Raw genomic sequence first — 26,629 nt, 5'->3', positions numbered from 1 at the left:
TTGCAAAGGGAGGCCTCGTATGCAAGCACTGCTTACATATGTCGCGTATTGGGGTTACTTTCCACTTCCTTCCTTTCCTCTTTTGCTCTCTGCCTCACAATCTACGGTCCGTCGTTGACAAGTCACTTATATGCACAACGCAAGGAAGGCTTGCAGCTAGCCGCAGTCAACTGACACCGCAGCTATGGCTGCGAGAACAACGCTAGTTAAGCAGCCAAATCAAAGAACAGGCGGAGATTCATTCCGTTCTAAGTGTAACCTGCTTGTCTTGCTCCTCATCTGGTCTGGCACAAGGGGTAAAGCGAAATGGGATGGTTGTTTACTTGACGCCTCGCTCATGCTGAATATTCAGAGCCACTGTGATGGACCAATAGAGGAACTGCCCTGGATTTATGCTTCGTCGTGATGCTTATTCCCATTGACCGTGTCTGAATTTGGGGACTCGGACTAAATCACCTTCTACAATGAGGACCTTGGCATCAGGCTTTCTCGCCACTGGGTAGGGAACGGTATTATTCTCGTATAAACAAATTGTACTCATTGCCACTGTGACATGCATGATCTACGGACATGAACTTCAAGGCTCCCATGTCATGTCTTGCTGATTTCTGTGCCATGGTTCCTTTGGTTTCTAGATTTACGCCTTGGAGTTGTTAATCTAATATTCATAGGTCCTCGGCTTACAGTTTGTCAATAGCGCTGTATCATCTTTGCAACAATCGTATCTTCTACAGTATTACGTTACGTCCAATTAATATTATGTTCTATGATGAGGTTCAGCAGTGAAAGGCTGAAGCCACACAACAAGTTTCAATAGCACGTCGTTGATCCATACAAGATAACCCGATATAGCTTTGACAAGATGATACTCAACGATTCGCCAAGATGCAGATTTCAAAGTGATTGGGGTAAAACACAAACTAAATAATGAGCCAGCTACTCTCATCATATCACAGCCGCTATCAATCTCTCTAGGGACATCATTACTGAGTCGTGCTCGCTTTATGCTTGATCAATATCAAACCTCGCCTGTTTATCGGTATCAGGCGCCGTCAAGAGCTAACAGGGATCAACCACTTCTTTATAATCATGCAGATACCTGATCAAGATGCGGGGACCATCCCTTTGGCTTCAATTTATAGTTACATCAATTAAACCCCCCGGTTAATTCAAATTCTTTGATCTGAAAATGAGTCCCAAGATTGTATAAGTCAAGCCACACCATGTGGGCGCCACGTGTGGCTGGGATCTGTTCTGGCCAACCAGGAAGCTCCAAGCTCGACATCTGGCCTTGAGCGTCACCTCAACACCAAACACCCCGCGATCAACGTCACGTCAGTATCTGTCAGGCGCATTGCGAATTTGGCTCCATTGAAGACAGTTTCTCTCTCCGCAAGCTCCCAGATACCACAAGAGAGGCATTGCCTCATCGCCACCATGGCCTCCCCATTCCCTCGCTCGAGTATCCAGCTCGATTACCCCCTCTACGCCGTCGATTTTGACCCCGAGGATTCGACCCGAGTAGTTGTAGGTGGTGGAGGTGGTGCTGGTCGCTCTGGTGTTGGAAACAAAATTGTAAGTCGGTTTCTACGGGTAATGACTGGCGCATAGCAATGGACTAACGAGATGCGCAGACTGTCCTCGAAGGCGTTTCTCAAACAGAACTACGAACAGCTGGAGAGATCAACCTTTCACGCGATGAAGACAGCGTCATGTCCCTGGCAGTTGGCCCTCGCAAGGGAAAGACAACATATCTCTACGCCGGCGTCAACTCCAGCCCAGATAGCATCGCAAAGGGCAAGAATGAACACCTCCGAATCCTAAGCGTCGACCCTTCGAAGCTGCGCACTGCCGTTGGGGCTAAGACACCCGATGCCAACATCTCAGAGATCGCGCGTACCTCTCTCTTCGAAAATCCTGACCTCGATACATATCAGCGACTATTGCGCATTGCGGGATCGACTGGTGCTGCAGCTACAGCGATGGGCAAGGAGCCCCAATTGGCTATCTTTGACGCTGCGGGTGCTATAGCCAAGCTACGAAATGTTCTGAAACTAGACAAGGAGGCCGAGGATTTGGATATTGTGCAAACAGGAGAGAATGAGTTTCAGGTTGCCTACTGCTACAAGTACGAATTGTATCTTGTCAATGTCGGCGCCAAGGAGACCAGCGAACCACAGCGGGTATACGTTATGCCAGACGACCATGGCGAACGACCTGCTTTCCGAGCAATTCGTTATCTCAGCCCTCATTTCCTCGTCGCCGCGTCCAACTTACCCAAGCGAAGCGGAGTTGTGATACAGGCTTTGAGATTACCCAAGGATGGCCAGCCAGATGCACGCCTGTCCATCAACGCCAGGATACCGAAGAAGATTTCTGCCACTGCTCTTGCTGTTGCGAACCTATCACCTCCAGCTTCTCCTCTGAACGCCCTCGGCGATACACAGTTCATCATCGCTATTGCAGGCCATGATTCATCCATTTCACTCTATACACTGGAACATACAACAGGCGGCACTGTTGAGCTGCTTGCCAAAATGTGGCACCTACACACTCTCAAGGAAGTCCACGGAACAGACAATATTACGGGAGTGGCATTCTCTCACTTCCAGACACCCAAGAACAACCTTCGCCAACAGTACATCAAACTCGCCAGCACATCTCTCCAGAAGACGGTCGCTGTTCATAGCATTCCCCTTGCGAAGCATGTGGATAAGTCTCCCCGCAATCCGAAGGGACCTCCTCGTCCAGTTCGTTACGTCACAGCTATGAAGTCCCGCGGTGTTTCCTCTCGTGGTCTCGGTATCACGATGGCCATCATGGCGCTTATCATGGCCCTCGTTGCGCAAACTGTCCTCGAGCTCTATGGCGGATCTCGCCCAGTTCTTGGCGTGCAAAAGATATTCCCATCATGGCATGGCAGTTTGCGCAGCCCCGATCACCCACCCGCCGCCTTCTTAGCTGACGAATTTCTTGCCAAGCTTGCTGGTCGCGATATCACCAAGACTGCCACTGGTGAAACTCTGGTTGTTTACGAAGGTGATGTGCCTCCTGCAACTGCCGGTGAAGACGGCCAGGCCCCGGAACTCAAACTTGATGTCCACGAGCCATCCGTTCACGGCCCAGGCAAGACTTGGGAGGAGTTAGGCGAGGAACAGAAGGAGGCCTGGAAGGCTCGTCTCAAGGAGGCTGGCGCCTGGACTCAGACCATGGGCGAGAATGTGTTCAAGGGTATTCTGTTCGGCGAGATTGCTGGTGCTGTCGGCCGAGCTGTTGCTGGTTGATATAGCATGACAGACGGTTCTTAAAAGAGACGATTCTGAAATCTTGTATTGTATCATAAGTTTGTGCTTTATTTATATGTTCTATATGATGGCGAGGGAGTATTCTGGGATCTGGTTTGCCGTTTTAAGCCCATCATGAAAGTGGCGGTAGCGCATACTGAAAACCTGTTACGCATTTAGGAAGATAATGTACATGTGTAGTTATAGTTATAGTTATTGTTATTGTTATTGGTAATGTGTTCTCCGCATCCATGTTCCTCCATCGCGTGTCGTGTGACTAGTCGGTCATGACTTTCCATACATATCGCTAGGCGTGTGTGATGGTCCCGGAACAAGAGAGATCGAGAGATCAAGAGAATATGTTCCAAAAGACCCGATTGATACTTGATCAACCACCTCGGGTACCACTATCTCAGTACATGCACTACTCTCCTTCAATGAGAAGCACGTAGGAGTGCGGCTACACTTGTTCGCACCGCTAGGTAACCATAACGTAGCACATTGAGGTTGCCAATGATCGTTTCTTCAATACTTAAGAATTAGCAGCCGTGAGCAGTTCAGTTCAGTTCAAGGTTAAACTGAGAACATCAGAATCTAAACCTCAAGTCAGCATTTGATGGTATTCAAATAGCTGTCTGTAGAGGTAAAGGAGCCCATGAAATGCCTACCGCAATATTCCTTGAGATTAGCATATGCATTATCTTCTCCTAATTATTCTTGTATGTCTGTGTGTGTTCATATTGAAATCCTATTTCGAGAGTGTCAAAAAAAAATATGATTCGAACTCTACAGGTAGACTCTAGCTATGCAACGCATACTATACACAAGAGCTTCGTTGAAACACACGTCGAACATCTTCTTTATTACGCGACATAGCGGACATGAGATCAAATCAGCTAGCATGTCTCCCTTCATGGGTGTATTTATGGTAGTTATGTCGCTTTCATGGAGATCCCATGCCAACCGAAACCGATGGCTCGGTGGTTGTGTCTTTGATGAACGACGTCGCCAGCAACTTGACAACAGTCAGTGTAAGGATACATCTTTAGCATTTTAAAGTGCCGGCCAATAATTGCACATGCCAGACTAATGTGTGTTTCTAAGTTGAGCGCCTTTAAAGAGTAAACCTTCGAGGTAGTATCTGCCCTCATCATCCGCCACCGGCTTTGTCAATACCGGGAGTGCTCTACCAGCTCAGCATCAAATTTAATATACTGGCATTTTCCCATAAGAAAACAGGCCAAGCATTTCGACATCAGGGCCATGTTACCCGCGTCGTGGCTGGTGGCAATCGAAGCTGGTTGTCCTTCTGAAGTCCTCGATGTTTCAATGGGAATCTCTCATAGTCCCCTTTAACACGATACTGCCTACCATATGTTTATAAGCACCTACAGCTATAAGAAGATATGTTTCTTGCGAACCTCCACGCAAATTTGGCTTGGTTTCTCTCATGTCCATCAAGGGCATCTCAATGCTCAATGGCTGTAAAACGTACTGTCGTCCCCAGCAACAACGTATGTAGTCAATGGAACTTTGGTCCCGCAAACGTGCCAGTTTGACAAGTCTAATAAAACGTTTCGGAATGTTCCACAATTCTCAGAGAAGTTAGGTGATCATGGCATCAGGAACGAGCGGCACTATCGGGCTCCCGCATTCCAGTCGAGCCGATCATTTCGATAATGTCTCTAGAGGCCATCACAAGTCAAAGGATATGCGGGCGTTGGGAGAGCCACCTAACTTGGTGGACAGAAGGATCACTTGAGTCTCAACATCGCCAAGGTGCGACTTGAGAAAAGCATCACAGTCCCTCATCCTCCCACATCAGTTGGTAGTTCTTCTGTTGCACCAGGCATCATATCGACAACCTGTAAGCACAGCGTGTACTGTCGACAGCTGCCAGTACAAACACCTAGGCATCGTAAGTTTAGGCCCTGGCCAGGTCTAGCCCAGGAACTGAATTGCTGCACACCGTTCAGAACAGCCCAGCCGATCAAGGCCCTTGCAGAACCACTCAGGTAGTCAAGCCCTTCAACGTCCGTCTGCGAAGGTTTCGGTAAAGGGCTTGACAGTCGAGAACCAACGGTGCCCATGATTGGTACAACATCAATGATGGCCTCGCCCATGACCAGTTCAAGGTTTGGTGCAAACCCTGTGGCGCTCCCGGATTCGGTCGAATCTTGACAGTTGGCTTGTTTAGTGATGTCAGGTTCTCGTCCTTTGCGAGTCCATCCTGTGTGATGAGCTGATGTTGACGTAGATTGTGATTGTGATTGTGAAACTTTGGCTCGACCTGGTGTTACAGACAGAGCCAGACACTGGGAGATCACGATTGAGGCTTGATAGATGACGCCGTTCCAATGTCAAGTTTGATGCGGCACTGAATCAAAGCGTTGTCTATTACACGATGAGTTGTGCTTTTCCAAAGTTTACTGCAGACATGAAATAAGGGCGGCTCTCCTCTTAGACAGTACTGACATGGTCAAAACGTGACAGACAGAACAGGTTGACAGGCATGGAAATAGCGGGAGAATAGACAGGCAGAGAAACCAGCCTCTGAAACGAAGAGCGCTGAACTCTGTGGCAATTGCAGTTATTGAGCCCTCTGTCTCTGTCTCTGTCTCCGTCTCTGCTGCTGTGCCCCTTTTGAAATGAAATGTTGCCTGTGGTTCAATTTGATTGAAAATGGATCCCTCATTGATTGATTGACAGATGCTCATGGCGCGTCTACAGGGTTGTTCCCTGTCACGGAACCCTGATTTTCGCTTCTTGGCGACACATCCAGCTACAGCGACAGCTCTCAACACGTGTGAGAGGCTCGTTCGTTGTCTCTAAAACATTCTATTCTCTGCGCCGTCAAACAAACTCTCTTTTGTGGGTGAATCTTTTCTTTTTATCCATAATCTGCAGCATCGTAACCGTTTGAAACAAGAGTCCAAATCTGTCTGCTTGAATCATGTGAATGCGTCTCGATGGAACTTGTTAAGATGCAGCACGACAAAAGAGGAAAAGCAAGCAGACATGGATTGGCCTGCCCCTGTCTGTGGCGATATTTTGGAATTCCATCCACATTCCACCCATTCCCACAGGCTCCCGGCTAGCTGGGTCGATCGTTGGATGCAATTAGACTCTTGGTTATTATATTGAACGTTGACTATAGCATCTCATTTGCAAAGCACAGTACAATGCCTTGAAATGAATGCTGTTAAAGCTCATTTCAAGTCCGAGGGCCTCCCAAGTGAACAATAACCCCTTGATTCAAATTATCAGCCTGAAGCCGGAAGAACATGTCAGGGGCATCAGCCACGTTGGTGTCCCCAACATACGTAGTTGGCTGACGTGATCGATTCGGCATTCATGGTTCTATCGTGACTCGACCACCAACTCGGGTCTGGGTCTGACCACAACAATAAGTGAGATGCGATGTTTGCCGGGCTGAAAGTCCACAGTACATTGTTCGTCTTGTTGTTCGTCCTCGTCCTCGTCCTCGTCCTCTTCAGGCAAGTCTACCAAAAAGGGTGAGGAAAATATTTAGAGACAATAGCTCCAAAAGCCTCCCGGCGCCAAACGGCATCGGCTCTGTCTAGGACAAGACCATCACAAACTAGGCCACGAACTATTCCTTACGTGGGCGTCGCCAACTGGCAGGGACGTAATTATAAGCGAGTCAAGCTGTTTACGCATACGCAGATCAACAATAACAAGTATATCTCGTCGACCTGGAGAGACATGTTACAGACAGAGAGAATGAGAGAGAAAGATACATCCAAGCTGAAGAAACACGAACGAACGGATTTGGCCGGGCGTGGGCCAATGTCAAAGCGCACGGCACAGGCTGATTCTTGGACCGGCTGCAGGGGCATGGGAATAGCATGGCATAGCATGGCTGAGCGGACAAAGCAGGGCAGGATGAGGCGAATGAAGGGAAAGGGGATGGGGTTCTTCAAGCAGAGAGGAGCTGCAGTGAGACATTCTCCTACATACTTTTGGGGCATACACGCAATTCAGGCAGCGGCTTGAAACTGAGGTAGCACGAGTGTTATTCTTGGTGATGAGGCAGTCATAGGCTGAGATGGTGAGATTCTCGTATGCCATTGAGCTACCAAAGTTCAATAACAGACCTCAGCTAAGAGTAACGTTTCGTCTTGAGAAGCAAAAAATCATCCGAATCTGTTCAATAGAGTTTCTTAGGGCCAAAAGTCTCCATTTGGGGAACATGGTGGGGTTGGTTGTCAGATCTCACCAGCCACATGTTGATGCGGGAGCTAAAGCGGATCGTCGCTGGGCAGAATAAGACAAAAAGAAACGAAGGAGACAGCAATAAATACAGCCTGACTTGTAAGCTTGTGTTCTGCTACCACATACGAGAGGCGGCAGTCCAACCAGTACTTGGTCTATCTTCTCATGTTGGCGGTCAGTAGATTCCAAGGCTGTAAAGCTATCGAGGCGGTGATGATAGATCGACGGCACTTGTCAGAACCTGCGAGTCGCGTGAAAAGGACAATATCGCTCGGTGAATTCTGACTGGATGTTCGACATATCTGTCCCTGCCCGTACCAAGAGCTTGGGTTAACGCAAGGAGCATCTGTACATCAGCTACACAATAATCGTATTACGAGTCAAGACGAACGCCTAAAGTCCAGCTCTCTCCATACAAGCCAAGATCTCTCTTAAAATTGACCGTCCGTCTTGGCAGCGTCAATCAAAAAGATTTTTGATGCAGGGTAGATGTCCCCTCCACTTCACTGGCTTCAGTGTCTGTTGGTACCTTGCAGCATATTCCGTGCCCCTTTCGAAGGAAAGAGAAAAAAAAAATACCCGCGAGAACATAATTTCCTATTGGATGGTTCGCGATCAAAAAGACACGACACTATCTGGTTTTGTGTAGAGACAGAACCGCTGATAGGATTCCCGGGTGATGTGTGTCTCGGGAGATGCAGCTGGATCATGTGTTTGGACTGGTTTGGACTTTTACGGGGTGGTTCATCAGCTGGGCGCTAAAAAGGTTGCAGTGGGCAATCACTTGCGAGGAAAAAAAGAAACAATAGAGGAGAAAAAGGAAGGTGAACCAAGACTTGCATACACATACATATGAATGACAGCCAAGTTAATTCGACTTCAGTTGTATCTGTATGTTTGGTTAATCATTCATTCACCGCTGTAACAAACGCAGTTATCGAGCAAAGATGGCGACAAAGACAGAGAGAAAGAGATACGCCACCAACGGTTGGATCGTAAGCGGGACGATCGAGAATCCCAATTCGAGTCCCGTCGGTCTGGGTCTTGGAGGGCCGGCCCCCAGGTCATCAAAGTCAAGTCAGGCCAGGCCAGACCAGGTGAGAAATGCCAGGGTCCGGGCGATTTTAGAATTCGACGCTACCAGAGTTATTCCCTTTGATGGTCAGCAAGGGGAGCAATACACCATGCAAAGTTTGACGTTATTGGATCGAGGCTGAAAAGAGACGTCGAACGCAATTCAGGTGTAAAGCTGACAGACGAAGAGAACGAGAACGAGAAAATGGTTTGTGAGTGATGATGAGATGAGATCAGAGATCCACATTCAGTGGTGCTCCAGCGGTTGAAACTTGAGTTGGAGTACAACAACAGTAACAGTAACAATGAGGACCTCTCCGCCTCGAGTGAGTGGATGGATGGATGGACTGGACTGGACTCGACTTCCTCACCTCACCTCACGAGGGGAGGTAGTTGGGCAGGGCTGAGATGCCCAACTCAATCTGACAGTCATTGACGTCCATATCTATGTATCTGCTGTACCCATATGTCAAGACATTCATGATAAGGGTGAGACAAAAACATGGTGGTATTGCTGATACCATATCACATTATCATTGTAAAACATCCATCCCAGATCAAGCACAGCAATCAGTCAGAACTGACTGAACGAAGCAAGATGGAGATTCATGAGGACCCCTTGACTGCCCTGGTTTTTCTTCATCTGGCCAATTGGCCTGAAGCTAAAGCGGTGGCACTAAGCCCACCCAAGCCTAGAAGCCAGGAGCCACCATTCACCACCAAAAGATGAATGAATTGGTGGTAATGGTGGTGACGGCATTAAGCCAGCCTGACCAGGGCCCCTCCCACCTTTTTGATCCTCCTCGATGTCAAGGTTTTCTGCTCTCAGAGGGCCAAATACACAAGATATCTCGAATTTTGAAAGTGGGAGCAATATAGATTGTCGATTTTATTCAAGATCGTCTAGTAAATCACGCGCCGACAGCTCACACTATCACAACCATCCATCGATGAGAGCAACACTGAGCGCGCCTCCAAAAAAAGGTGTGAGCGGACGGGGGTCTTCCCAGATGCACATGGGGGCATGTGCAGGGATTTTAGGACCACGCTCCCTGGTGAGGCGACCAAGGGCGGGAAGAGAAGGGAAGCTCAAGAGACTCAAAGACTAAAATAAAAGAGACTTGGAAGATTGATGAGAATGGTCTGGGATAGATATTCATATTGATTGTGCTGTCGGCATTTACTTTTTATATATGATCGAGAGAAGACTCTTTCATGCCCCTTTATTGATGAAATGAAAGGAGATGAAAGAAATGACTTGCTGATGCTCAGTCAATATGTCTGTCAGTGCCCGGTGTGAGTGAGCGTGTGTGACGATGACATCCCGGGCCTCGTGGCATCTCCGCATCCAACTCTTTTTTCCATGGAACCGTAGCCTTAGCAGCAGATGCTCATAGATTCATCTTGAAGATCTTGAAGAATTCAGGGAACTTCAATGATCATGAGATATCTGAATGAGAGTGTATTCCCAAGCCACAGTTTCCTCCAAGTCCTTTCTTCTTAACTACTGCCTGTTTTCTGGCTTGACGGACGGACGGTGTGTCGTCGAGGTCGTTGATGAGGTGGAGTTTGGACTATGAGATCCCTTGACAAGAATGGGTCCCCTTATTGTTTACCCCCGTCAATCTCTCCCCATTCACAAGCACCACCGTAAACAAGATGCTCAACATCTCATTCAATTGTTCTCTCAGCATCAGGAACTCTCCTATCTTTCAACCACCATTTACTGGCGATTCATTACTTGGTCAGAAGTCGCACCATGTCCTGCTGAGGTGACGGATGATCCACGAGCCAAGGCCAGTGACTGACAGCCCACCACCACCACCAACTACCAATCCCACCACCTTCAAACACTTCCCTCATGCAAGGCAAAGTACGTGGAAGTGAAAGTGGAAGTGGGAGTGGAAGTCTTCCATACATTGGACCCGGGTGGGCCGCCTCTCTTTTTTTTTTACCTTGCCTTGCATTTCAGACATGCCGCTGCAGCCTGTTGAAAGTGCATCTTGATTGATCATGCTCAGATTGCCCTTGGAAGCCAGTTGAAATGAACGAGACCCTATAATAGAACTGTGTGTGTATGTGCATGCAAGAAACACAATGCAATGTGCTCGAGGACTGGCTTCAAACATGGAAGACAAGAACAAATGGACATCCTCTGTCAATGCTGGCGTCCATCAAAGTACCTGGTACCGTACCTGGGCGCCCTCACAATTCCCCAACCAGACTAGGGGAACAGGGATGCCTGCCCTTTTCAAACAACCAGGACTTCTCCAGTCCCCGTCCCAGTCGCAGTCCCAGTCCCGGGGGTGCAATGAGACTTGACCTCGACCTTTGATATGATAAGGAGAACAAAAAACGTTCAGCCACAGCGTTCGCTTTGTCCAGACTGATATTGTTGAGATATTTCTTTCAACCTCGATTAGGTCTTCTTTCATTCTTCCTCTCTCCGACTCGACAGGGGCCCTCGGCCAATGACAGGGCCGTCGAAATGTGAATGTGCCTCTTGTTCTTGTCCCGTCGTGCAAGCGTGTCACCTTTGTCTCCAATGCTTTGTCGCAGGTTCTCCCTCCTCTTCACTTCCGTTTGAGGTTCGACGTCTTGCCTACCCCCACTGATGTGCGGTACATCCTTGACCAACACCTTGTTTGGCGATATAAGGTTGATCAACGTTGAGAGAGAGAGAGGGAGTTAGAGAGGGAGAGAGAGTTTATGAATTGAAATTGAGCAATGCCATGGGTTTTTTTTTTTAAAACATTGTTGCAAAACGTTCTGCTAGACCGTGCACCGTTGAGATCAAGGGTCGTTACTCTGATGCTCGGTGCCATTCGTTTCAACTGTTGCCAATCCCAGACACCACAGGTATCCGTGGGTAGGAGAGACAACACAGCACAAGCACGCAACAGCACGCATGGCAGAGACTTTCATCGCACTCTACTTGCTGTACCGTTCCGTCCATTGATTTGGAGAAATGATTCTAGCGGCCGTCCAACGACGGATAGACGCCGCCCATTAGCTCATGCGACCGACGCCTCAACCTTTGGTGGATATGGATGCTCAAGGGAAATACCTAGGCCTAGGTAGAGGGCGATGAGTTGGAGGGGTCGCCCACAAAAAACCTACATGCCACACTGGGCTGAACATCTGTGAAACAGACAGCAGACGTTGAAGAGAAACAGGTTGTAAGCTGAGAATGAATGCCGCATACACCTGAAAGAAGCGGCAGCAGCAGGCAGTCGACATGCATGGCTCAGATGGCGGTATGGTTACGTACCTGGACGAGGCCATCTCCAAGGCTGTGCAGTGTGAGATTTCCCCCAAAGCCTCAGGGTTCTCTCTCTTGGTTCTGTCCTCTTGAGAGAGAGACAGAGACAGAGACAAGAGACAGACGGTCAGGTACTGGTACCGCACACCAACGGAGCCAGTCCAGCTCAGGGATAGCCTCCCTCTAGGCTCAGGCCCAGGCGCCCTGCCGACGCTTGTCCATGCCCCCCGTCGTCTCTTCTTGGCTCTAGTGCGACTCTGCCTTATCCACCATGACCTTGGAAGTTCCATCGACCTCTTTTCTGTCTACGTGGTTGATGAGCTGCTCCTCTCGATTTGCACGTGTGGGCGAGAAGGAAGATGGAGATGGGACAACAGAGCTGAATGTTTGAAACATTTGGTGAGTGAAGAGAAGGGATCTACGGGGTTGAGGGTACACATGGGGGCGCTCTTGGGGTTAGAGTTTGATAGTGGACTCGTGCCTGGAATTGGAATTCGTTTTGGCGACAGTGCCGTAACCGTGAGGACAGGACAGGAAGAGGCGAGCAGAGACAAGAAAAGGTGAGACCTTTATCCTAAGAGACAAAAAGACTCGGGTAAGTATAGTATTATGCAGTAGGTATCTATATTAGTTATTTTTGACAGTTCAGTTCAAGGACACAGGTTTTGTTGCTCCCTTCAGCGACAGGCCCCTTGGAAGCAGGGCCTTGTTGATATTGGATCATTCACTCCCGTCAGTGATGAGCATCCACCCCAAAAAGGAATTCTCGCTGCCACTTCTGTATCATCCATCACATGGCCATTTTGTCTTATCTCTTCGTCTGTATTCATGGCCTCTGCTGCTTCTGAGCTTCTGAAGCCTCTTGAAATACAGTGATTGACTTGACTCACTGCTACCGTCATCAGTATCGAGATCAAGTCGTCGTCATTCCCAGTCAAGCTCAGCAGTCCAGTCCAGTCAGTTCCATAAAAGTGAATTGCTCCAACTCGGCAGTCGCCCTGACCCTGTATCTCCTCTGGCCTATCAAACCTACAGCAGATTGACAGAGTGGAAAAGGTATCAGATACATCCCATACACTACACCAGACTTGACCGGGATGGCTCGGGCGACCAGGGTCCCTTGGTAGTAAGGCAAGGCAAGGTAAGGTAGTGCTAGTGGCCCGGCGCCGCCCAAATTCCACAGTCCACACCCACCTCACTACTTACCTACCTGGGTCTTGCTGAGGTGCCTGCTGCCATCTTGGAACCCCCAACTCGAGGCGCTTGCGACCTTTTTCACCAAAACAACACCAAAACCGTTGACCATCACCGCCCTAGGTCGATCGGTGAACTCGACTCTTTCTTCCTTCTCCCCTCTCCTCTCCTCTCGCTGGGTTTCAGCTTTGACGGTGTTTGCCGTTTGTTTGCTCGACGACCATCGCATCCACCTTGGCGATCCTTCTTTTTCTTATTCGACTTTATTTGGTTACTTTACATTTTCTAGACGCTTCACCCGTCGCCCATCACCATCCTCGAATACCGCGAGTCGATCCGCTCCGCCAGTCTCGACGATAAAACCTTGACTGAATCACGCCTCGCCTGGCAGTCTTCCACCGCCTGTTCGCCCCGTGCGAAAGACAAATTTCTTTAATACTTGACGAGAGTAATTCTGCCGCCGCCAACTACCTAAACGCTTCGTTCGCGACGTCACAAATTCCACCGGGCTTTGGCACTGAATGCACGGCAACATTCGACGAAAACCCGATACTCGAACAGATTTTCGACACGCGTAACATATTTCATTTTTGGCCAATTTCAAGGGTGAACAACTGCCTTGTTGCACAAACGAACGCCTTTTTATGGATCGCCTGGTGTTTTCGTAGGCTCCTTTGACGCAACCTCCGCCTCGTTCGTCAACCACTGTCCAAACGGACCCCCCGCCAATAACTTTGCACCGCCTTGCCCGACATACTTTTGTACATTTTTGATCTCGTGATCTACTTCAGCTTTTACCTTCGCGACCTCACCTTGGCCCACTTACTTCTCTAACGACGAAATTATCTTATCAGTCGAGATATCTACAGCTTGCTAGCTTGGGTCTTGTTCCCTCAACTTGAAAGCGGCCATGGCGGCCAATATGCAGCACATGGCTGGGGCCGGGCAGATGATGCAGCAGCCGATGCGCAAGCCGACCCCCAACCAGCTGCAGCAGATAGTGTACCAAAACCTTGTCCAACATACACAGCCATTCACTGGCATATGTTGGCAAGCCAATGTAGCCATCAGTGATCGCATGGGTAAGACCATGAACTTGTATGGCCCTACTTAAAACTCTGCTACGAACCTTGCTGACTTGTCAAAGGATAACCAACATTTCTCTGGCCATGAACGGAGGGGACTACATGAAGGGGGCTGAATGGGGCTGCAACTTTGAGCGTGAAGCATTTCACAAATCTGCTACAAAGGTACGCACTTTTTTGAATTTCCCTTTTCTGAACCCTAAACTTCTTCCTCTTGACACGTTACTCACAACCATCACAGGAAATTTACGATCAGGAGATGGGTAATAAGATCATGGAATTCTTTAAGAGACGCCAGGCCAATGAACCCACACTCCAGAACAGTATCAATGTCAGCGCTCAAGCGCAGGCACAAGCACAAGCACAAGCGATGATGAACATGCAGATGGGACGCGGCATGGGCCAAGGCCCGCAGCAAGGCTTCCAGTCTATGCAGCATCCGATGCAAGGTGGCCAGATGAACCAAGCACAACAACAAATGCCGATGAATGCCGGAATGAACATGGGCATGCCGAACCAAGCTGGTCGTGGGATGGGTCCAGGCCAGCAGATGGTAGGTATGGCTGGAGGTCAGAACCGACCTCAACCAACTTCATTCCCCTCTGACATGGCACGGCTTTCGCAACAAGACAGAGTAAAGGTTAGCGAGCTTGCACAAAAGATGTTTAACACTGCCTCAGATCAGCAGAAACAAAACACCCGAATGCAGCTTTCTCAGAGGATAACCCCCACGCAGATGAACGAACTCACTGCACAGGGTAAAGATCCTCTGATGTGGTTTTATCAGAACCAAGCCTTCCAAGTTCTTAAAGCGAACATGGCCAGAATTCAACAAAGCCAGCAGCCGCAAGGGATGGCACAGAATCCCAACAACAATCAAGCACCCATGATGCAACAGCAGGCAAGTCAGCAAGGACTTCGCCAGCAGCAGGCTCAGATCTCTCAACAAGGGCAGCAACAGCATGGTATGATGAATGGCAATCAGGGCAACAACGACTATAACTCTTTCGCACCCAACATGGATAGCATCGAGAAACAGCAGATGAATGGTTTGATGGCTCAGCAAGCCGGTCAGATGGTAGTACCTGCCAGCGCCGGACCGAATCGAAACGCGACACCCCAACCGATGGGCCAGAACGCACCCAATCAGCAGGGCCCCAATCAAGGCCAGCGACCGCCGCAACAGCAGCAGCAGAACATGAATCTTCAGCAAATGAAGATGAACCAAGTCTCGCAGCAGTCACAGGCACAACTGCAGGCACAGCAGATGAAGCAGATGCAAAATCAGGCAGGCATGGCCGCGAACATGCAGCCTTCCCAAAGTCCTGCAATGAACACCCTTAACACACCTGTTTCTCGGCCTGGCAACATGAACCAGGGCGCTGGACAGGGCGGTGTTCAGTTCGGCGACCAGCGATTCAACCAAGGGGCACAGCGGCCTAACAACCAAACTTTCCAGAACATGCTGGCAAGTCTACCGCAAGAGCAACGTCAGATCGTGAGCGGTCTGACTCCGGATAAGTTGAATGAGGTAATGCAGCGTTGGCAGTCGAAGCGTAATGAGCAAATGGGTCTAAATAATGGTGGACAGCTTCCTCCGGGGCAAATGGGGAACCGACCTCCAAGCCAGATGAACCAGATGAACCCTAACGGTGCTGGACAAATGCCAGTCAACATGCAGCAGTCGCAAAATGGAATGCCTATGAATGGCAACCCGCAGCAAATGCAGATGCCTCGGCTGGCCCCGAACCAGCAGCTGGCCATGATGGACTCTATGGATTTACCTCCTCAAGTCCTCTCCCAGCTCCAGACTCAGATTCCCCCAGAGGTTAAGAAATGGGGACAGCTCAAGATCTGGCTTCAGCAGAACAACATTCCTCAGCAACTACGGACACAACTGGCAGCTGTTCAACAAAGGCAGTTCCAACTCGCCCTTCAGCGACGCGCTAGTGCCATGCAACAGCAGCAACCCGGCCAGCCAGGACAGCAGCTTTCACCTCAACAGCAAGGTCAACAACCGCAGCAGCCAGGACAAAACAATGCCAACCCTGGCATGCAAGCTCCAGGTGGACCTGGACCCAATCCCCTCCAAGCAGGACGACCACAGATGCCTGTCAATATACCAGCACACATCCTGCAGGTTTCTCCGCACGAAATAGCGACACTTCGGAATAGACCTCAGTTCACTCAAGCGTCCGATGAACAATTGCGCAATGCAATTCTCCAGATGAAGAGGAGTTCTTGGATGAACCAGCAAGCGCAGCAAATGCGAAACCAACAAGCCCAGGCTCATATGGCGCAAGCCCGTAACGGTCAAGGCCAGCAAGGTATGCAGACACAGATGGGTGTTCCCCCGACGCAAATGCAGCTTCAACAACCGCCCCAGCCAAACCAACCTCCTCAGGCCCAGAACATGCCAGGAGCCAACAACATGGGACCGAACAATGCTGCTCAACAAGCGGCTCAGAAACAGCCAAGCGTGACTCCAGAGCAAGCACGAAATGCTCGCCCTCAGCCTGCCAACAACCGAGCACAGCCTCCAAACCCATCGCCAGCATCCGCCCCGAAAAATCTCAAGCGTCCGAGTAACGACGATGCCATCGACGTACCCGAAGCCGCAAAGGCAGCGCCTGCGAGACCAGTGTCACAGCCCAACCAGCCACAGCAGGCACAAGGCCCAAGAATGTTGACTCCTCAGCAAATTGCACAGCTCACACCGGAGCAGCGAGCCAAATACGAAGCGATGATGAGGGCACAGATGAACAAGGCAGGCCAGATTCCTCCTCAAGGTGGAAGCGAGATACTGGCGCGTCTCAAGTCACTAGGACAAGAAGAGCAACGACAATCTGTGAAAGAGAACGATCCTGAGATTCCGATGTCACAGCAGGAATACCAGGAGACAGCTGAGAAGCTCAAGAAAATTGTGGTTGATATGAGCAAGATCGGCCGTGGTTTGAGCAGATGGTATGGTCTCACGCGAGATGACCAAAGAGCGAAGATGTTTTTCCGAACTGTAAGTCTACGTTCAACTCTATCATGGATGGCACGCACTAACGCAGAATAGCGATGGAGGATTCTTAAGCAGTTCTCTGATGGCGAGAAGATGTCTGTGCCTAAAAACGTGTTCACGATGCGAGCCGTGGAAATCGATCAGGCTCGAAATATGCTGGAGAGCATGGCGAAGGATCTCGCTGCGAGCGTGTATGCCAGAGGCCTGAATAATGCTAACAGACAAGCCACACCCCAAAATCAGAATGCACAGGCTGCCCAACCACAACAGCCATTCTCTCAACAGCAGCAATCTCAACCTCAACCTGATCAGCCGACTCAACCCCCGGGAGGGCAAGCAGCTCCTGCCAATGCCGAAAACGGTCGCCGGAACTCTCAAGCTCAGAATACTCCCAAGGGAGGCAATAAAGGCTCACGGGCCCCAGAAGCTCCTACAAGCGCTCGGCCCCCCTTTCAGTTACCTCCTCATGGCAACCCAACTTATGTCGCACCGTCGAAGGAGCTCAACCTGCAGCTACCGACAGGACGCAAGAAGCAAAAGACTGGACAGACACCCCAGGGCGCTACGCCTTCACCTAAACTTAGCAAGAAAGGATCCCCTGAGCTCCGAAGGACGTCCGAAACGCAGTTGCCGCCTAAGCCAGTCTTTCTCTGCAAGGAACCCGAGTGCGAGTTTTCAACCGCTGGTTATAACACTGAGCAGGCTCTTCAACAGCATGTCTACGAGGAGCACACGAAGCCTCGAGAAGATCCTCTCAAGTTTGCTCAGGAGAACCTGGCCTTGGCCCTTGGACTCGAGCCTGATGGAACAATCAAGCGAGAACCAGGGACAGAAGCTGCTGCAATGAGCTTGACCAACTCCAAGCAAGGCCAGACGCCTGTCACTATGGCGGCAACTCCTGTGTCTATTACCGATGCCGGCATGAAGCGATCGGCCAGCAGTATGGGCAAACCCCAAGACAAGGCCGGCCTCAAAGCTGGTACAACCCCCAAGATGGCGGATATCAAGCCGGTTGAATCGACTGCCGTTGATCCTTGGGCCAATGCGACTATCGACACGGAAATGCTGGTGAACAACCTGGGAGTTGAGCGCGGGCACGGATTTTACGATAACCCCTACTATGACCTCAACGCTCTCAGCTACTTGACGCCCAGGGATACACCTGACTCGGTCAAGGACACTGGCAGCAGCGAGCCCAACAGCGATCTTCCAGAAGGTGCAGCCATCGACGTGAATGTGGACTGGCATAACATGGATACCGATCTGCTCCTGAACATGACCAACACTTTGGACGCAAGCGGTGTAATGGGCATTGACCCCTCAGCGTTATTCGACCCGCCCTCGTTGCAAGAACCAGACTGGGAAGATGTGAAGATGGACTTCTCAAAACCTTTCCAATTCGACACTAGCCAACATTACTATATGGCAACTTCATAATAATCACAGCCGTTGAACGGCATTATACAACAGACGGATTGATTACCTAGCCACCACAAATCGGCCGGTAATTGGGGCTTTTAGGTCCGGGAGATATACCCCACAAATGATATGTTTTGTTTTTGTTTTGTCACCACGACCCGTGGTAGTTGTCGTTAATTGCATTTTGTTTTGGATAACACTTTAGGGATGCGGATGGAAGCCAGGTGACGGCAGTAAAAGGTGGACGTGGCTGAAATCATCATGGAGGGCGCTTTGTTCTGGACCAAGGACGAAAGGCAGGGTGTGATTTGGCAGAGGATACACAGGAGTTCGATTGGCAGGAGGCTTTGTTTGTAATGCATGATGCTTTGGTTTATGATGTTATTCGAAGCGCGTTGTGGTTGTTTTAGTGTTTCTAGTTGAAGCTATCAGACACTTCTTTTTTTGCAAAGTCGGAATTAGTGGCTAGGGCTTATGAGATTCATAGACATGGACTCTGAGCAAATGATACCCAGCATTTTGCTACTTTGGCAGTTCTATATATGTGCATGTATTCGCTCATGTTATGTCGGTCAAGATTGACTTAAGGTCCGGCCAACACCCGTTCCTGCATCCGGGCCGCGGCGGGAATCATGCCCCGCAAGGCACGCGCCTCCCGTCTCCGGAGGCACAAACGCTAGGCCGTCTTAGGGATAGAACGATGGACCCCGCCCACACAGCACGTGAATCTGCAGTGTTGACGGCTGGGGAAGATTATGTAAGTTGCGCTAGACCGTTTCAGGAAGTAAGTAAATATAGGCGAGGTTGGCTAAGATTTGAGACAGGGATATAAAGCGCGACCGTGTCGGGCGTAAGAGGCTGGGCTAGGGTTACAGACGTGACGGGTGAGGTCAATTAGACGATGAGTGCTCTGTCTAATGTTATACCTTCTGGGGTTTGTTACTAGTGGGGGATGAGATATCAATAAGCGCCAGTAGTTCTGAGGGAGAAAGAGAGACATTGATATCAATAATTGAATATAAAGAATTGAAGAACAATAGCCTGTTTCAAAGTGTTGATCTCCTTGCATAATATTTACTGTTGTCATGTTTCGTTGACCAGGAACGACGCCATTTAGACCAAGCTATCCCATCCCATTTTCCGTTTTCTCCAATCCAAAAAGCCACCCCACCTTATCTTATCGCCCGCGTCCCTTTAACAAAACCACCACTTAACTTTACTCTACTTTACCATTTCCCATCCCAACGTCCTCCCACTAACACGCATTGATTGACACGCGACTAAAACCTACAAACTTTAAGCTCTATCTTGTTCATACTTTCGTTTCTCCGTCTCTCGTGTATACATAAACAGTGCTTCAGCTTGCAATGGAGCAATCAGCTACATCATCCTCTACATCGTCACCTACGAAGCGACGCGCCCTCGCTCCCTTGGACTCTAACGCGCTTGCTGCACCAAAGAACTTATTCAAGCCTGCATTAGGCCATAGTCCTGTAAAGATGGCTATCGAGGGGAGGAAGAGGTTGCTCGATATTGAGGGTAGCGCGCCTGCTGCTAAGAAGGCGTGTCTGGGACGTGATGAGGTATGCTCTATTACTTACAAGATATCATGATGGGAAAGGGACTTGTACCTAACATTGAATGTATAGGACGCGTCTGAGAGGAGTGCCAGTCCTGATGTTAGCTCTGTCTTCGACACGTCTGCCAACGATAATTCATGGGCCACTGCTGCAACCGAACATGATACAGCTGCAGTTCCTACGACAGTACAACCTACACAGCAGACTACAACACTTACACGCCAACAAATAAGACAAGTCAGTTCTTCACGCCCTCCCCATTTACATATATATGCTAATATCCTACAGAGAGCAGAAACACTTCGTCTCCGTCTATCCCTCGCAAACTACAAAGTCCGCACAGGCCAAACAGCCGTGCCCCTCTCCGAACTACAACAACGACCGTTACCCCGCGAGTCACCACGCGTCGTCCGCGTACAAAGCCCCGAGTCCGCCAGCGTGTCTAAGCAAGAGGAAGAGTCAGAGACAAGATCGCGAAGAGACTCGATAGATTCACAGCAGACGGAGATCATGGAGGAGGAAGATGAGGAGCAAAGTTGATGAGATATCGGAATATTAAAAAAAAAGGGAAAGATGAGATGATGTTGAGGAGTTCTTGAGGGCTCTCTTGCTTTTTTGAGCGGGACATGGCGGGCATGTGAAGCGAGATCTGTACGATGGAAAGGCATTTGCTTGGAAAGCATTATTTGATTTGACGATCATGGGTGGTATTGAGACATAAGTGTGTTCTCATCTGGATAAGATTCATCAGAGATATCCTAAGGCGTTATAGAGGAGTTACATTGCACGGACTGGGGTTGCGATGTCTGGATATATTCTTTCACAAGGGTATATCCAAGCCCAGTTTCAATGATAAAGTGACATTGCTCATTCATCAACAAGCGATATACAAGTGAGACTACGCCCAACCTATGGCTGTAATGTTGCCAAGCATGCATTCATTCATTCATTCATCCACTCCTCGCTTCTACACCCAACTCCAATGATACCCAACGTCATAATGCTCCACTTCTAATGCTTAATCGATGAGAATCTTGGGCTCCAGGGATCCATAGTTCTCAAAGAATCCCTTGAACAGCTTGATACCGTATGCGACATCGGCAGTACCTCCCGTCTCACGAATGCTGTGCATACTGAGCTGCGGGTTGCCGAGGTCCAGAGTCCTCATGCCAAGGGCGGCAGCGAGACCGGGTCCGATGGTGCTACCGCAGGGCGAATCGTTGCGGACGACAAAGAGCTGAAGAGGAACACCGACTGTGCGAGCACACTCCTGAAGGAGCACTATTCCTGGGGAGTTGGTGGCGTATCGCTGGTTGGCGTTGATCTTGATAACAGTTCCGCCGTTCATGGCTGGCTGATGCGAAGACTCGTATTTGCCAGCATAGTTGGGATGCACAGAGTGGGCCATATCAGCAGATACGAGGAAAGATCGTGATAGAGTCTGCTCGTATGCTGTGGCCTCCTCGTTGTCGTGGTGGACAGCCTCATAGCTACCTTCACTAGCAGTGTCCTTTCCAGGAAGAACAGAGAGGCGGCGGATGACCGATGGCAACAGGTTGGAGTTGGCACCCTGAGCCGAGGTCGAGCCAATCTCTTCGTGATCAAAGCAAACGATCAATCGGATGGTGCTATCTTCCTCAAGTGAGGACTCATCCTTGACGGACTCGATAAGTCCCTCTACTGAGCAGTATGTCATGCCAAGGTTATCGAGACGAGGGGAAAAGATAAACTCGTCGCTAAGGCCACCAATGCATGACTTTTGAGTATCGTAGAGAACCAGCTCAAAGTCTATAATCGCAGAAACCTCGACTCCCGCCTCAGCTGCAATAACGTCAAGGACCTGAGGGTGGTGTCTCTCAGCCATGACCTTGAGAGGCCTGAACTCTTCATCCTCCTCATTGTCATCCTTCTTCTCCTCGGGCTTCTCATCCTTTGTCCCCTTGTTCAGCTCAGCTGCAACAAGTCCTGCAATGGGGAAAAGCTCAGTCTCCTTGTTGGGGTCGAAGTTGGTCTGCCGGTGGAGATGAATGGCGAGGGTAGGGATTCTGACCAAAGGCTTGTCAACCTTGACGAGCTTTGAAACAAAGTTGTCGCCCTCCTTGACCAGGACACGGCCGGCAATACTCAAGTCGCGATCGAACCAAGAGGTCCAGATACCGCCGCCATATGTCTCAACGCCGATCTGGAGGTAACCAACGTTGCTCTTCTTAGATACGGGCTTCAGTCGAAGGCAGGGAGAGTCGGTATGGGCTCCAATGATGGCGACAGGGTTTCCAGGGCGCCACTTTCGACCGATAGTAAAGGCTACGATAGTCGAAGCATTGCGGGTGAGGTAGTATTTGCCGCCAGGTCGGAGGGTGGAAGCCCAAGAGTCGCGCTCACGGATGAGCTTGAAACCGGCCTTTTCGAAGCGAGTCGAGGCAGACTGAACAGCGTGATAAGCTGTGGGACGTTAGCAGGTATTGAGGTTATGGTAAAATTGAGGTGACCGACGGGTTGGCGACTCATTGACGAACTCAATAAAGTCGAGAGCTTCTTGAGGAGGTGCCATGATGGACGAAGAAGTCGAGAATGAAGCTGCGAATAGACGCGGGGTAGTATCAATTGAGGCTCTGAAAGGCGATGCTCGGCGTGAAGAGATGCGAAAGAGAGCGAGCATCTGTTGAAGAGATGGTGAAGGAGTCGAGAAAGCGGTGACTAATGAAGGCAAAGTTAAATAAGTCGAGAGATCAACGACAGTAATAAACGGGTTGGGTTGGGGTCATGTGGTGTTTGCTTTGGTTGGTCGTCGTCTGCATTCAATCCGCACCTGATGCCGTTAGTAGTGGGGCTTATCTTATCATCCATGGCATGAGCTTCCTGTTGCGGAACCAAGCGAATGAGGCACGAAGATATCGTAGTCATTGCCATGATACTCAAACTTGGTGTTCTCGTTAAGAGCGTATAAGAAAATGTGCAAGTCTGCACAGCCTGATAGGTAACTCTAGCCCACTATCATTGGTCAATCTCAGATGCAGGCTGCGCTGTGTGTCCAACATGTACCAATGCCATTCGCTATTCTATCCTGGCTCGTGGCATCCAAGCCAATTGGTTGACATCCTACCAGAAGTTGCACTTTCAGACAACCAATCAAGCTATATCATCGAGAGGGTTTAATGAGAAGTAGAGCCGACCTTGTTCGTTCCATGGGTTACGGACCGATGGAAAACAAAAGATTGTTCAAAGTATTTCTATTCCAAGCTTTCTAATCATATGGCATATACCATCCATCTGTCCCATTCTGAAATCTTTCAGTAACTCATCTAAAGCTCGATGGCAAGTCCACATATCGCCAGAGCTACAAGGTATCCAATATTCCATTTCTATCGAGTCCAAACACAAACAAGAGGGAATCAAAATCAAATGTGACAACCACATCGCTATCCGCTGAACAAAAGAAAACATCTTCGACAATCATAGACCAGAAGCCACACCTTTTTGAGAGTACGGGTGACTGACAGCTTAATTGTTGCTTTCAGAGCCGGAAGCAACACCCTTCTCAACCTGAGAGACAGAAGTGGTGACTTGAGGCTTGTTGAAGACAAGACCAGGGTGGCCGAAGCAGAGGGCAACAGCAGCAAGAACGATGACAATACCCTCAAGAATGATGAAAGGGACCTCGTGCTTGATCAGGTCACCGTCATAGCCCTCACGAAGCTCAGCAACACGATAGATGCATCGAGTGAGGACAAGGATGATGGCACTAGAGAGACCAGCAAAGAAGGCAGTCTCGCGCCAGCCGAAGGCCTTGGCATGACCAGATCGCCAGTATCGAATCATGTAATCAGAGAAGGCAGCGATGAAGACGACAAGGACGACAACTTGGAGGACAAGACCGGCCATAGAGACATCAACACCAACATTGCTATCAGACTCGGTAGACATGGCACCACCAGCAGCCTGGAGGATGAGGCAGACGATGTCGAAGGGGATAAAGATCCAGTAGAATAATGCAGGCTTGAAGCGAGAGAGTTCGGGGCCGAAGAAGTTGATTGTCTTGGAGAGGGTGACATAGATGGAAGCGGTATAGAAGACGGGAGCAATCGTGAGGCAGACTTAAACAAGATGTTAGATTCTAACTGTAAAATTGTATGAGGAGGATCAAGACTTACCAATTTGGATCATGAAAGCGTTGAAAGAGAAGGGGTTGTACCACATCATGATACGACCGACATAGCCAACAATCTCAGAGACGCAGCCAAGAAGCATACCAGTCATGAAACCCCAGCTCTTCCATCGGAAGCCAAGATATGCGTGAACAAGACCAATGAGACTGAAGAGAACGACGAAGACAATGTTGGCAGCAAGAGATGGTCGGTAGCTGTAGATACTCCAGTCAACGGGGCAAGTATCCAAGTTACAGGGCGAATCGGAGCCGAAAGCATCCTCGGGCCTGATGGTGTAATTGTAAGGCATATTGCTGGTTGACGTGTGTTGATTTGTAAGTCGATATAAGCGTGTAAGTCGGGATAGTTAAAAGGAGAAGCGAGTGGTGTATTTGTATTTGCTCTCGACCGGATAAAGGTAAGCTTATGTGTTCCTAAGCTCTGTGGAAGACAGTAGATAAGATTGCAGGAATGTAGATGGTGATGTGTGAATGATGGTGAGAAAAGAAGGTTGTTGGAGGGGAGGATGGGCCATTGATATAGACATGATGAGAGCTGCAGAAACATGCAGATTCGATTTGATTTGATGTGATATGTGAGAATGGCTATGACAGCAATAATGTCGGACTCGGATCCTCAAACTGCAGACACGGACTAGCAATGAATGAATGCAGTGCCTTTGATCGTCTCGCACTAAAACACAAGGAGGCTCATCTGCTAAGCAAACGCTAAACAGCGGTAGGCTTGCTGTCGCTCTCGCTCTTTTTTTTCGCGCGAAGGGCCATTAAGACCAATAAGACGTAGGATCATGGGCATCTTTAGTGGATGGGATAGCATAGCATCAGCCTCAAAAACGGGGCAGTGCCAGCATTAACAAAGCCGCATGTAGATCCACGCTCTGGATGGTATTGCCGGTACCTTCGGCGTCTATCAAGGTCTGTGAGAACATACGAATTGCATATTGGCTTACACAGCAATACTCAAGATCCCTAGGACTAGACTACACCACAGAAAAGCGAATTAATATGCCCCCATCCAGTATCTTTTTGTGACAATGTCCTCTGAAGCTGACAACTGAAACAGCATCAAAAAATAATAATAATAATAATAATAATAATTCCCCTGCCAGATAGAAAGCAAGGATCAATCCAAAGGAATGATCAACGGGGGAGCTCAGCCTATCACATCAGGACCCAAAGATAAAGATAGCGGTAGAACCACGCACGCTAAAAAGTCAAAGTGCGAGAAGCGAGTCCGAGTGAGATTGATCGCCACGATCCGACCAATCATCATCTCGGCCACGGGAATGAGCGCCGCGTAGGACTCTGATCCGTTAGTGAATGATGCGTCATTCAGCCCTTTTTTCCTCTCGAATCGCTTTCTCTTTCAGTTTTGCTCGTGGAGGCTTGGAGAGAATATCCTTGACTTTACAGCCTGGCTTGCGTCACATTTTCTTCAACGACACAATTTTAGGATAATGACGAATGGGACTAATGTCAATTTACCTTTAGGCATATTTTTCTTTATTTCCTGTAAGATTCGTGTAATTGACCCGGCTTACACCCATCAGCAGCTGGAGCCATCAGCTCAACAATGGCGGCTCACTCTCCTGCTTCTGCTGACATGTGTGCCTTGTGTACGAAGCTCGCGTTGCATATTCAGCTCTAAAAGTTCTGCATTGTAATTTACAGTAAATTGGTCCTTGAAACAATACATCGTCTCTGCGATATATCTACCTGCTGGATTGCAGTCCAGGTTGAAACAGCTATCTAACCGCCAGCTCATTTTCCATAATCCACCAAACTATTATCTTACCACCCACTCCAGCAATTTAAACCTCGCTGACTTCAACACGTGTACGCGTAATGATTCGTAGTTCAGCCCAATTTCCTCACGACAGTGCATATAATCACAAAGGTTTATCGTAAGATGCCCTCTCTCCGCATTCTTTCGTGGTGCGGGCCACGCGGTTTGAACTGGTCAGATTCTTGAACACGAAGCTTAAGAATCTGACGAGGCTTGGTTTATTGGTAGGGGAACCGTCTACTAGTGAAGTCTTTTCACTTATTAGCTCCAGGCTATTTGTTTATCTGACTGTGTTCCGTACGGAGTAAGATGCATGTCACTTGGTCCGACTCCGTGTCCGTACCAGTACCAGTGGGTTAGATGCAGCCTGGCCGTTTTATAGCTCCGATCCGAGTGCGACCAGAGCCTCATACTTCCGTTTCAACTTTCCTTACCTAATCATACTCTTCAACGAACGTTATTGTTTCTTGTCCTCGTGGTGAACACTCGGGAGGCCCTGTTACTTTCGAGTTCCCTGAGAATAGACCTCTGTGA

General features: G+C 49.2%; 6 protein-coding genes across 6 annotated transcripts; 3 read left to right on the top strand and 3 right to left on the bottom strand.

The window, feature by feature from the left end:
- Window positions 1-1,437: 1,437 nt before the first annotated feature.
- Window positions 1,438-3,284, top strand: FPRO_05114 (uncharacterized protein; the record flags this gene model as incomplete). Its single annotated transcript, XM_031230696.1, has 2 exons — window positions 1,438-1,575; window positions 1,635-3,284. The coding sequence occupies 2 exons, from the start codon at window positions 1,438-1,440 to the stop codon at window positions 3,282-3,284; spliced, it is 1,788 nt and encodes a 595-aa protein (XP_031080807.1).
- Window positions 3,285-5,092: 1,808 nt separating this feature from the next.
- On the bottom strand, window positions 5,093-5,407 carry FPRO_05113 (uncharacterized protein; the record flags this gene model as incomplete). The annotated part of the gene is made up of 1 exon (XM_031230695.1): window positions 5,093-5,407. One exon carries the CDS (start codon window positions 5,405-5,407, stop codon window positions 5,093-5,095), a length of 315 nt encoding a protein of 104 aa, XP_031080806.1.
- Window positions 5,408-13,960: 8,553 nt separating this feature from the next.
- Window positions 13,961-18,582, top strand: FPRO_05112 (uncharacterized protein; the record flags this gene model as incomplete). The annotated part of the gene is made up of 4 exons (XM_031230693.1): window positions 13,961-14,148; window positions 14,198-14,300; window positions 14,377-17,148; window positions 17,200-18,582. The coding sequence occupies 4 exons, from the start codon at window positions 13,961-13,963 to the stop codon at window positions 18,580-18,582; spliced, it is 4,446 nt and encodes a 1,481-aa protein (XP_031080805.1).
- Window positions 18,583-19,931: 1,349 nt separating this feature from the next.
- On the top strand, window positions 19,932-20,684 carry FPRO_05111 (uncharacterized protein; the record flags this gene model as incomplete). Its single annotated transcript, XM_031230692.1, has 3 exons — window positions 19,932-20,147; window positions 20,214-20,381; window positions 20,433-20,684. The coding sequence occupies 3 exons, from the start codon at window positions 19,932-19,934 to the stop codon at window positions 20,682-20,684; spliced, it is 636 nt and encodes a 211-aa protein (XP_031080804.1).
- Window positions 20,685-21,162: 478 nt separating this feature from the next.
- FPRO_05110 (putative aspartyl aminopeptidase) lies at window positions 21,163-22,695 on the bottom strand (the record flags this gene model as incomplete). Its single annotated transcript, XM_031230691.1, has 2 exons — window positions 21,163-22,586; window positions 22,638-22,695. 2 exons carry the CDS (start codon window positions 22,693-22,695, stop codon window positions 21,163-21,165), a joined length of 1,482 nt encoding a protein of 493 aa, XP_031080803.1.
- Window positions 22,696-23,645: 950 nt separating this feature from the next.
- FPRO_05109 (related to YER185w, Rta1p) lies at window positions 23,646-24,599 on the bottom strand (the record flags this gene model as incomplete). Its single annotated transcript, XM_031230690.1, has 2 exons — window positions 23,646-24,238; window positions 24,296-24,599. The coding sequence occupies 2 exons, from the start codon at window positions 24,597-24,599 to the stop codon at window positions 23,646-23,648; spliced, it is 897 nt and encodes a 298-aa protein (XP_031080802.1).
- Between the last annotated feature and the right edge of the window lie 2,030 nt (window positions 24,600-26,629).

This window comes from Fusarium proliferatum, assembly GCF_900067095.1.
Source record: "Fusarium proliferatum ET1 genome assembly, contig: FPRO_scaffold004, whole genome shotgun sequence".
Lineage (NCBI taxonomy): Eukaryota > Fungi > Ascomycota > Sordariomycetes > Hypocreales > Nectriaceae > Fusarium > Fusarium proliferatum.
Note: the sequence above shows the minus strand (reverse complement) of the source record. Positions and strands in the feature narration are given on the sequence as shown.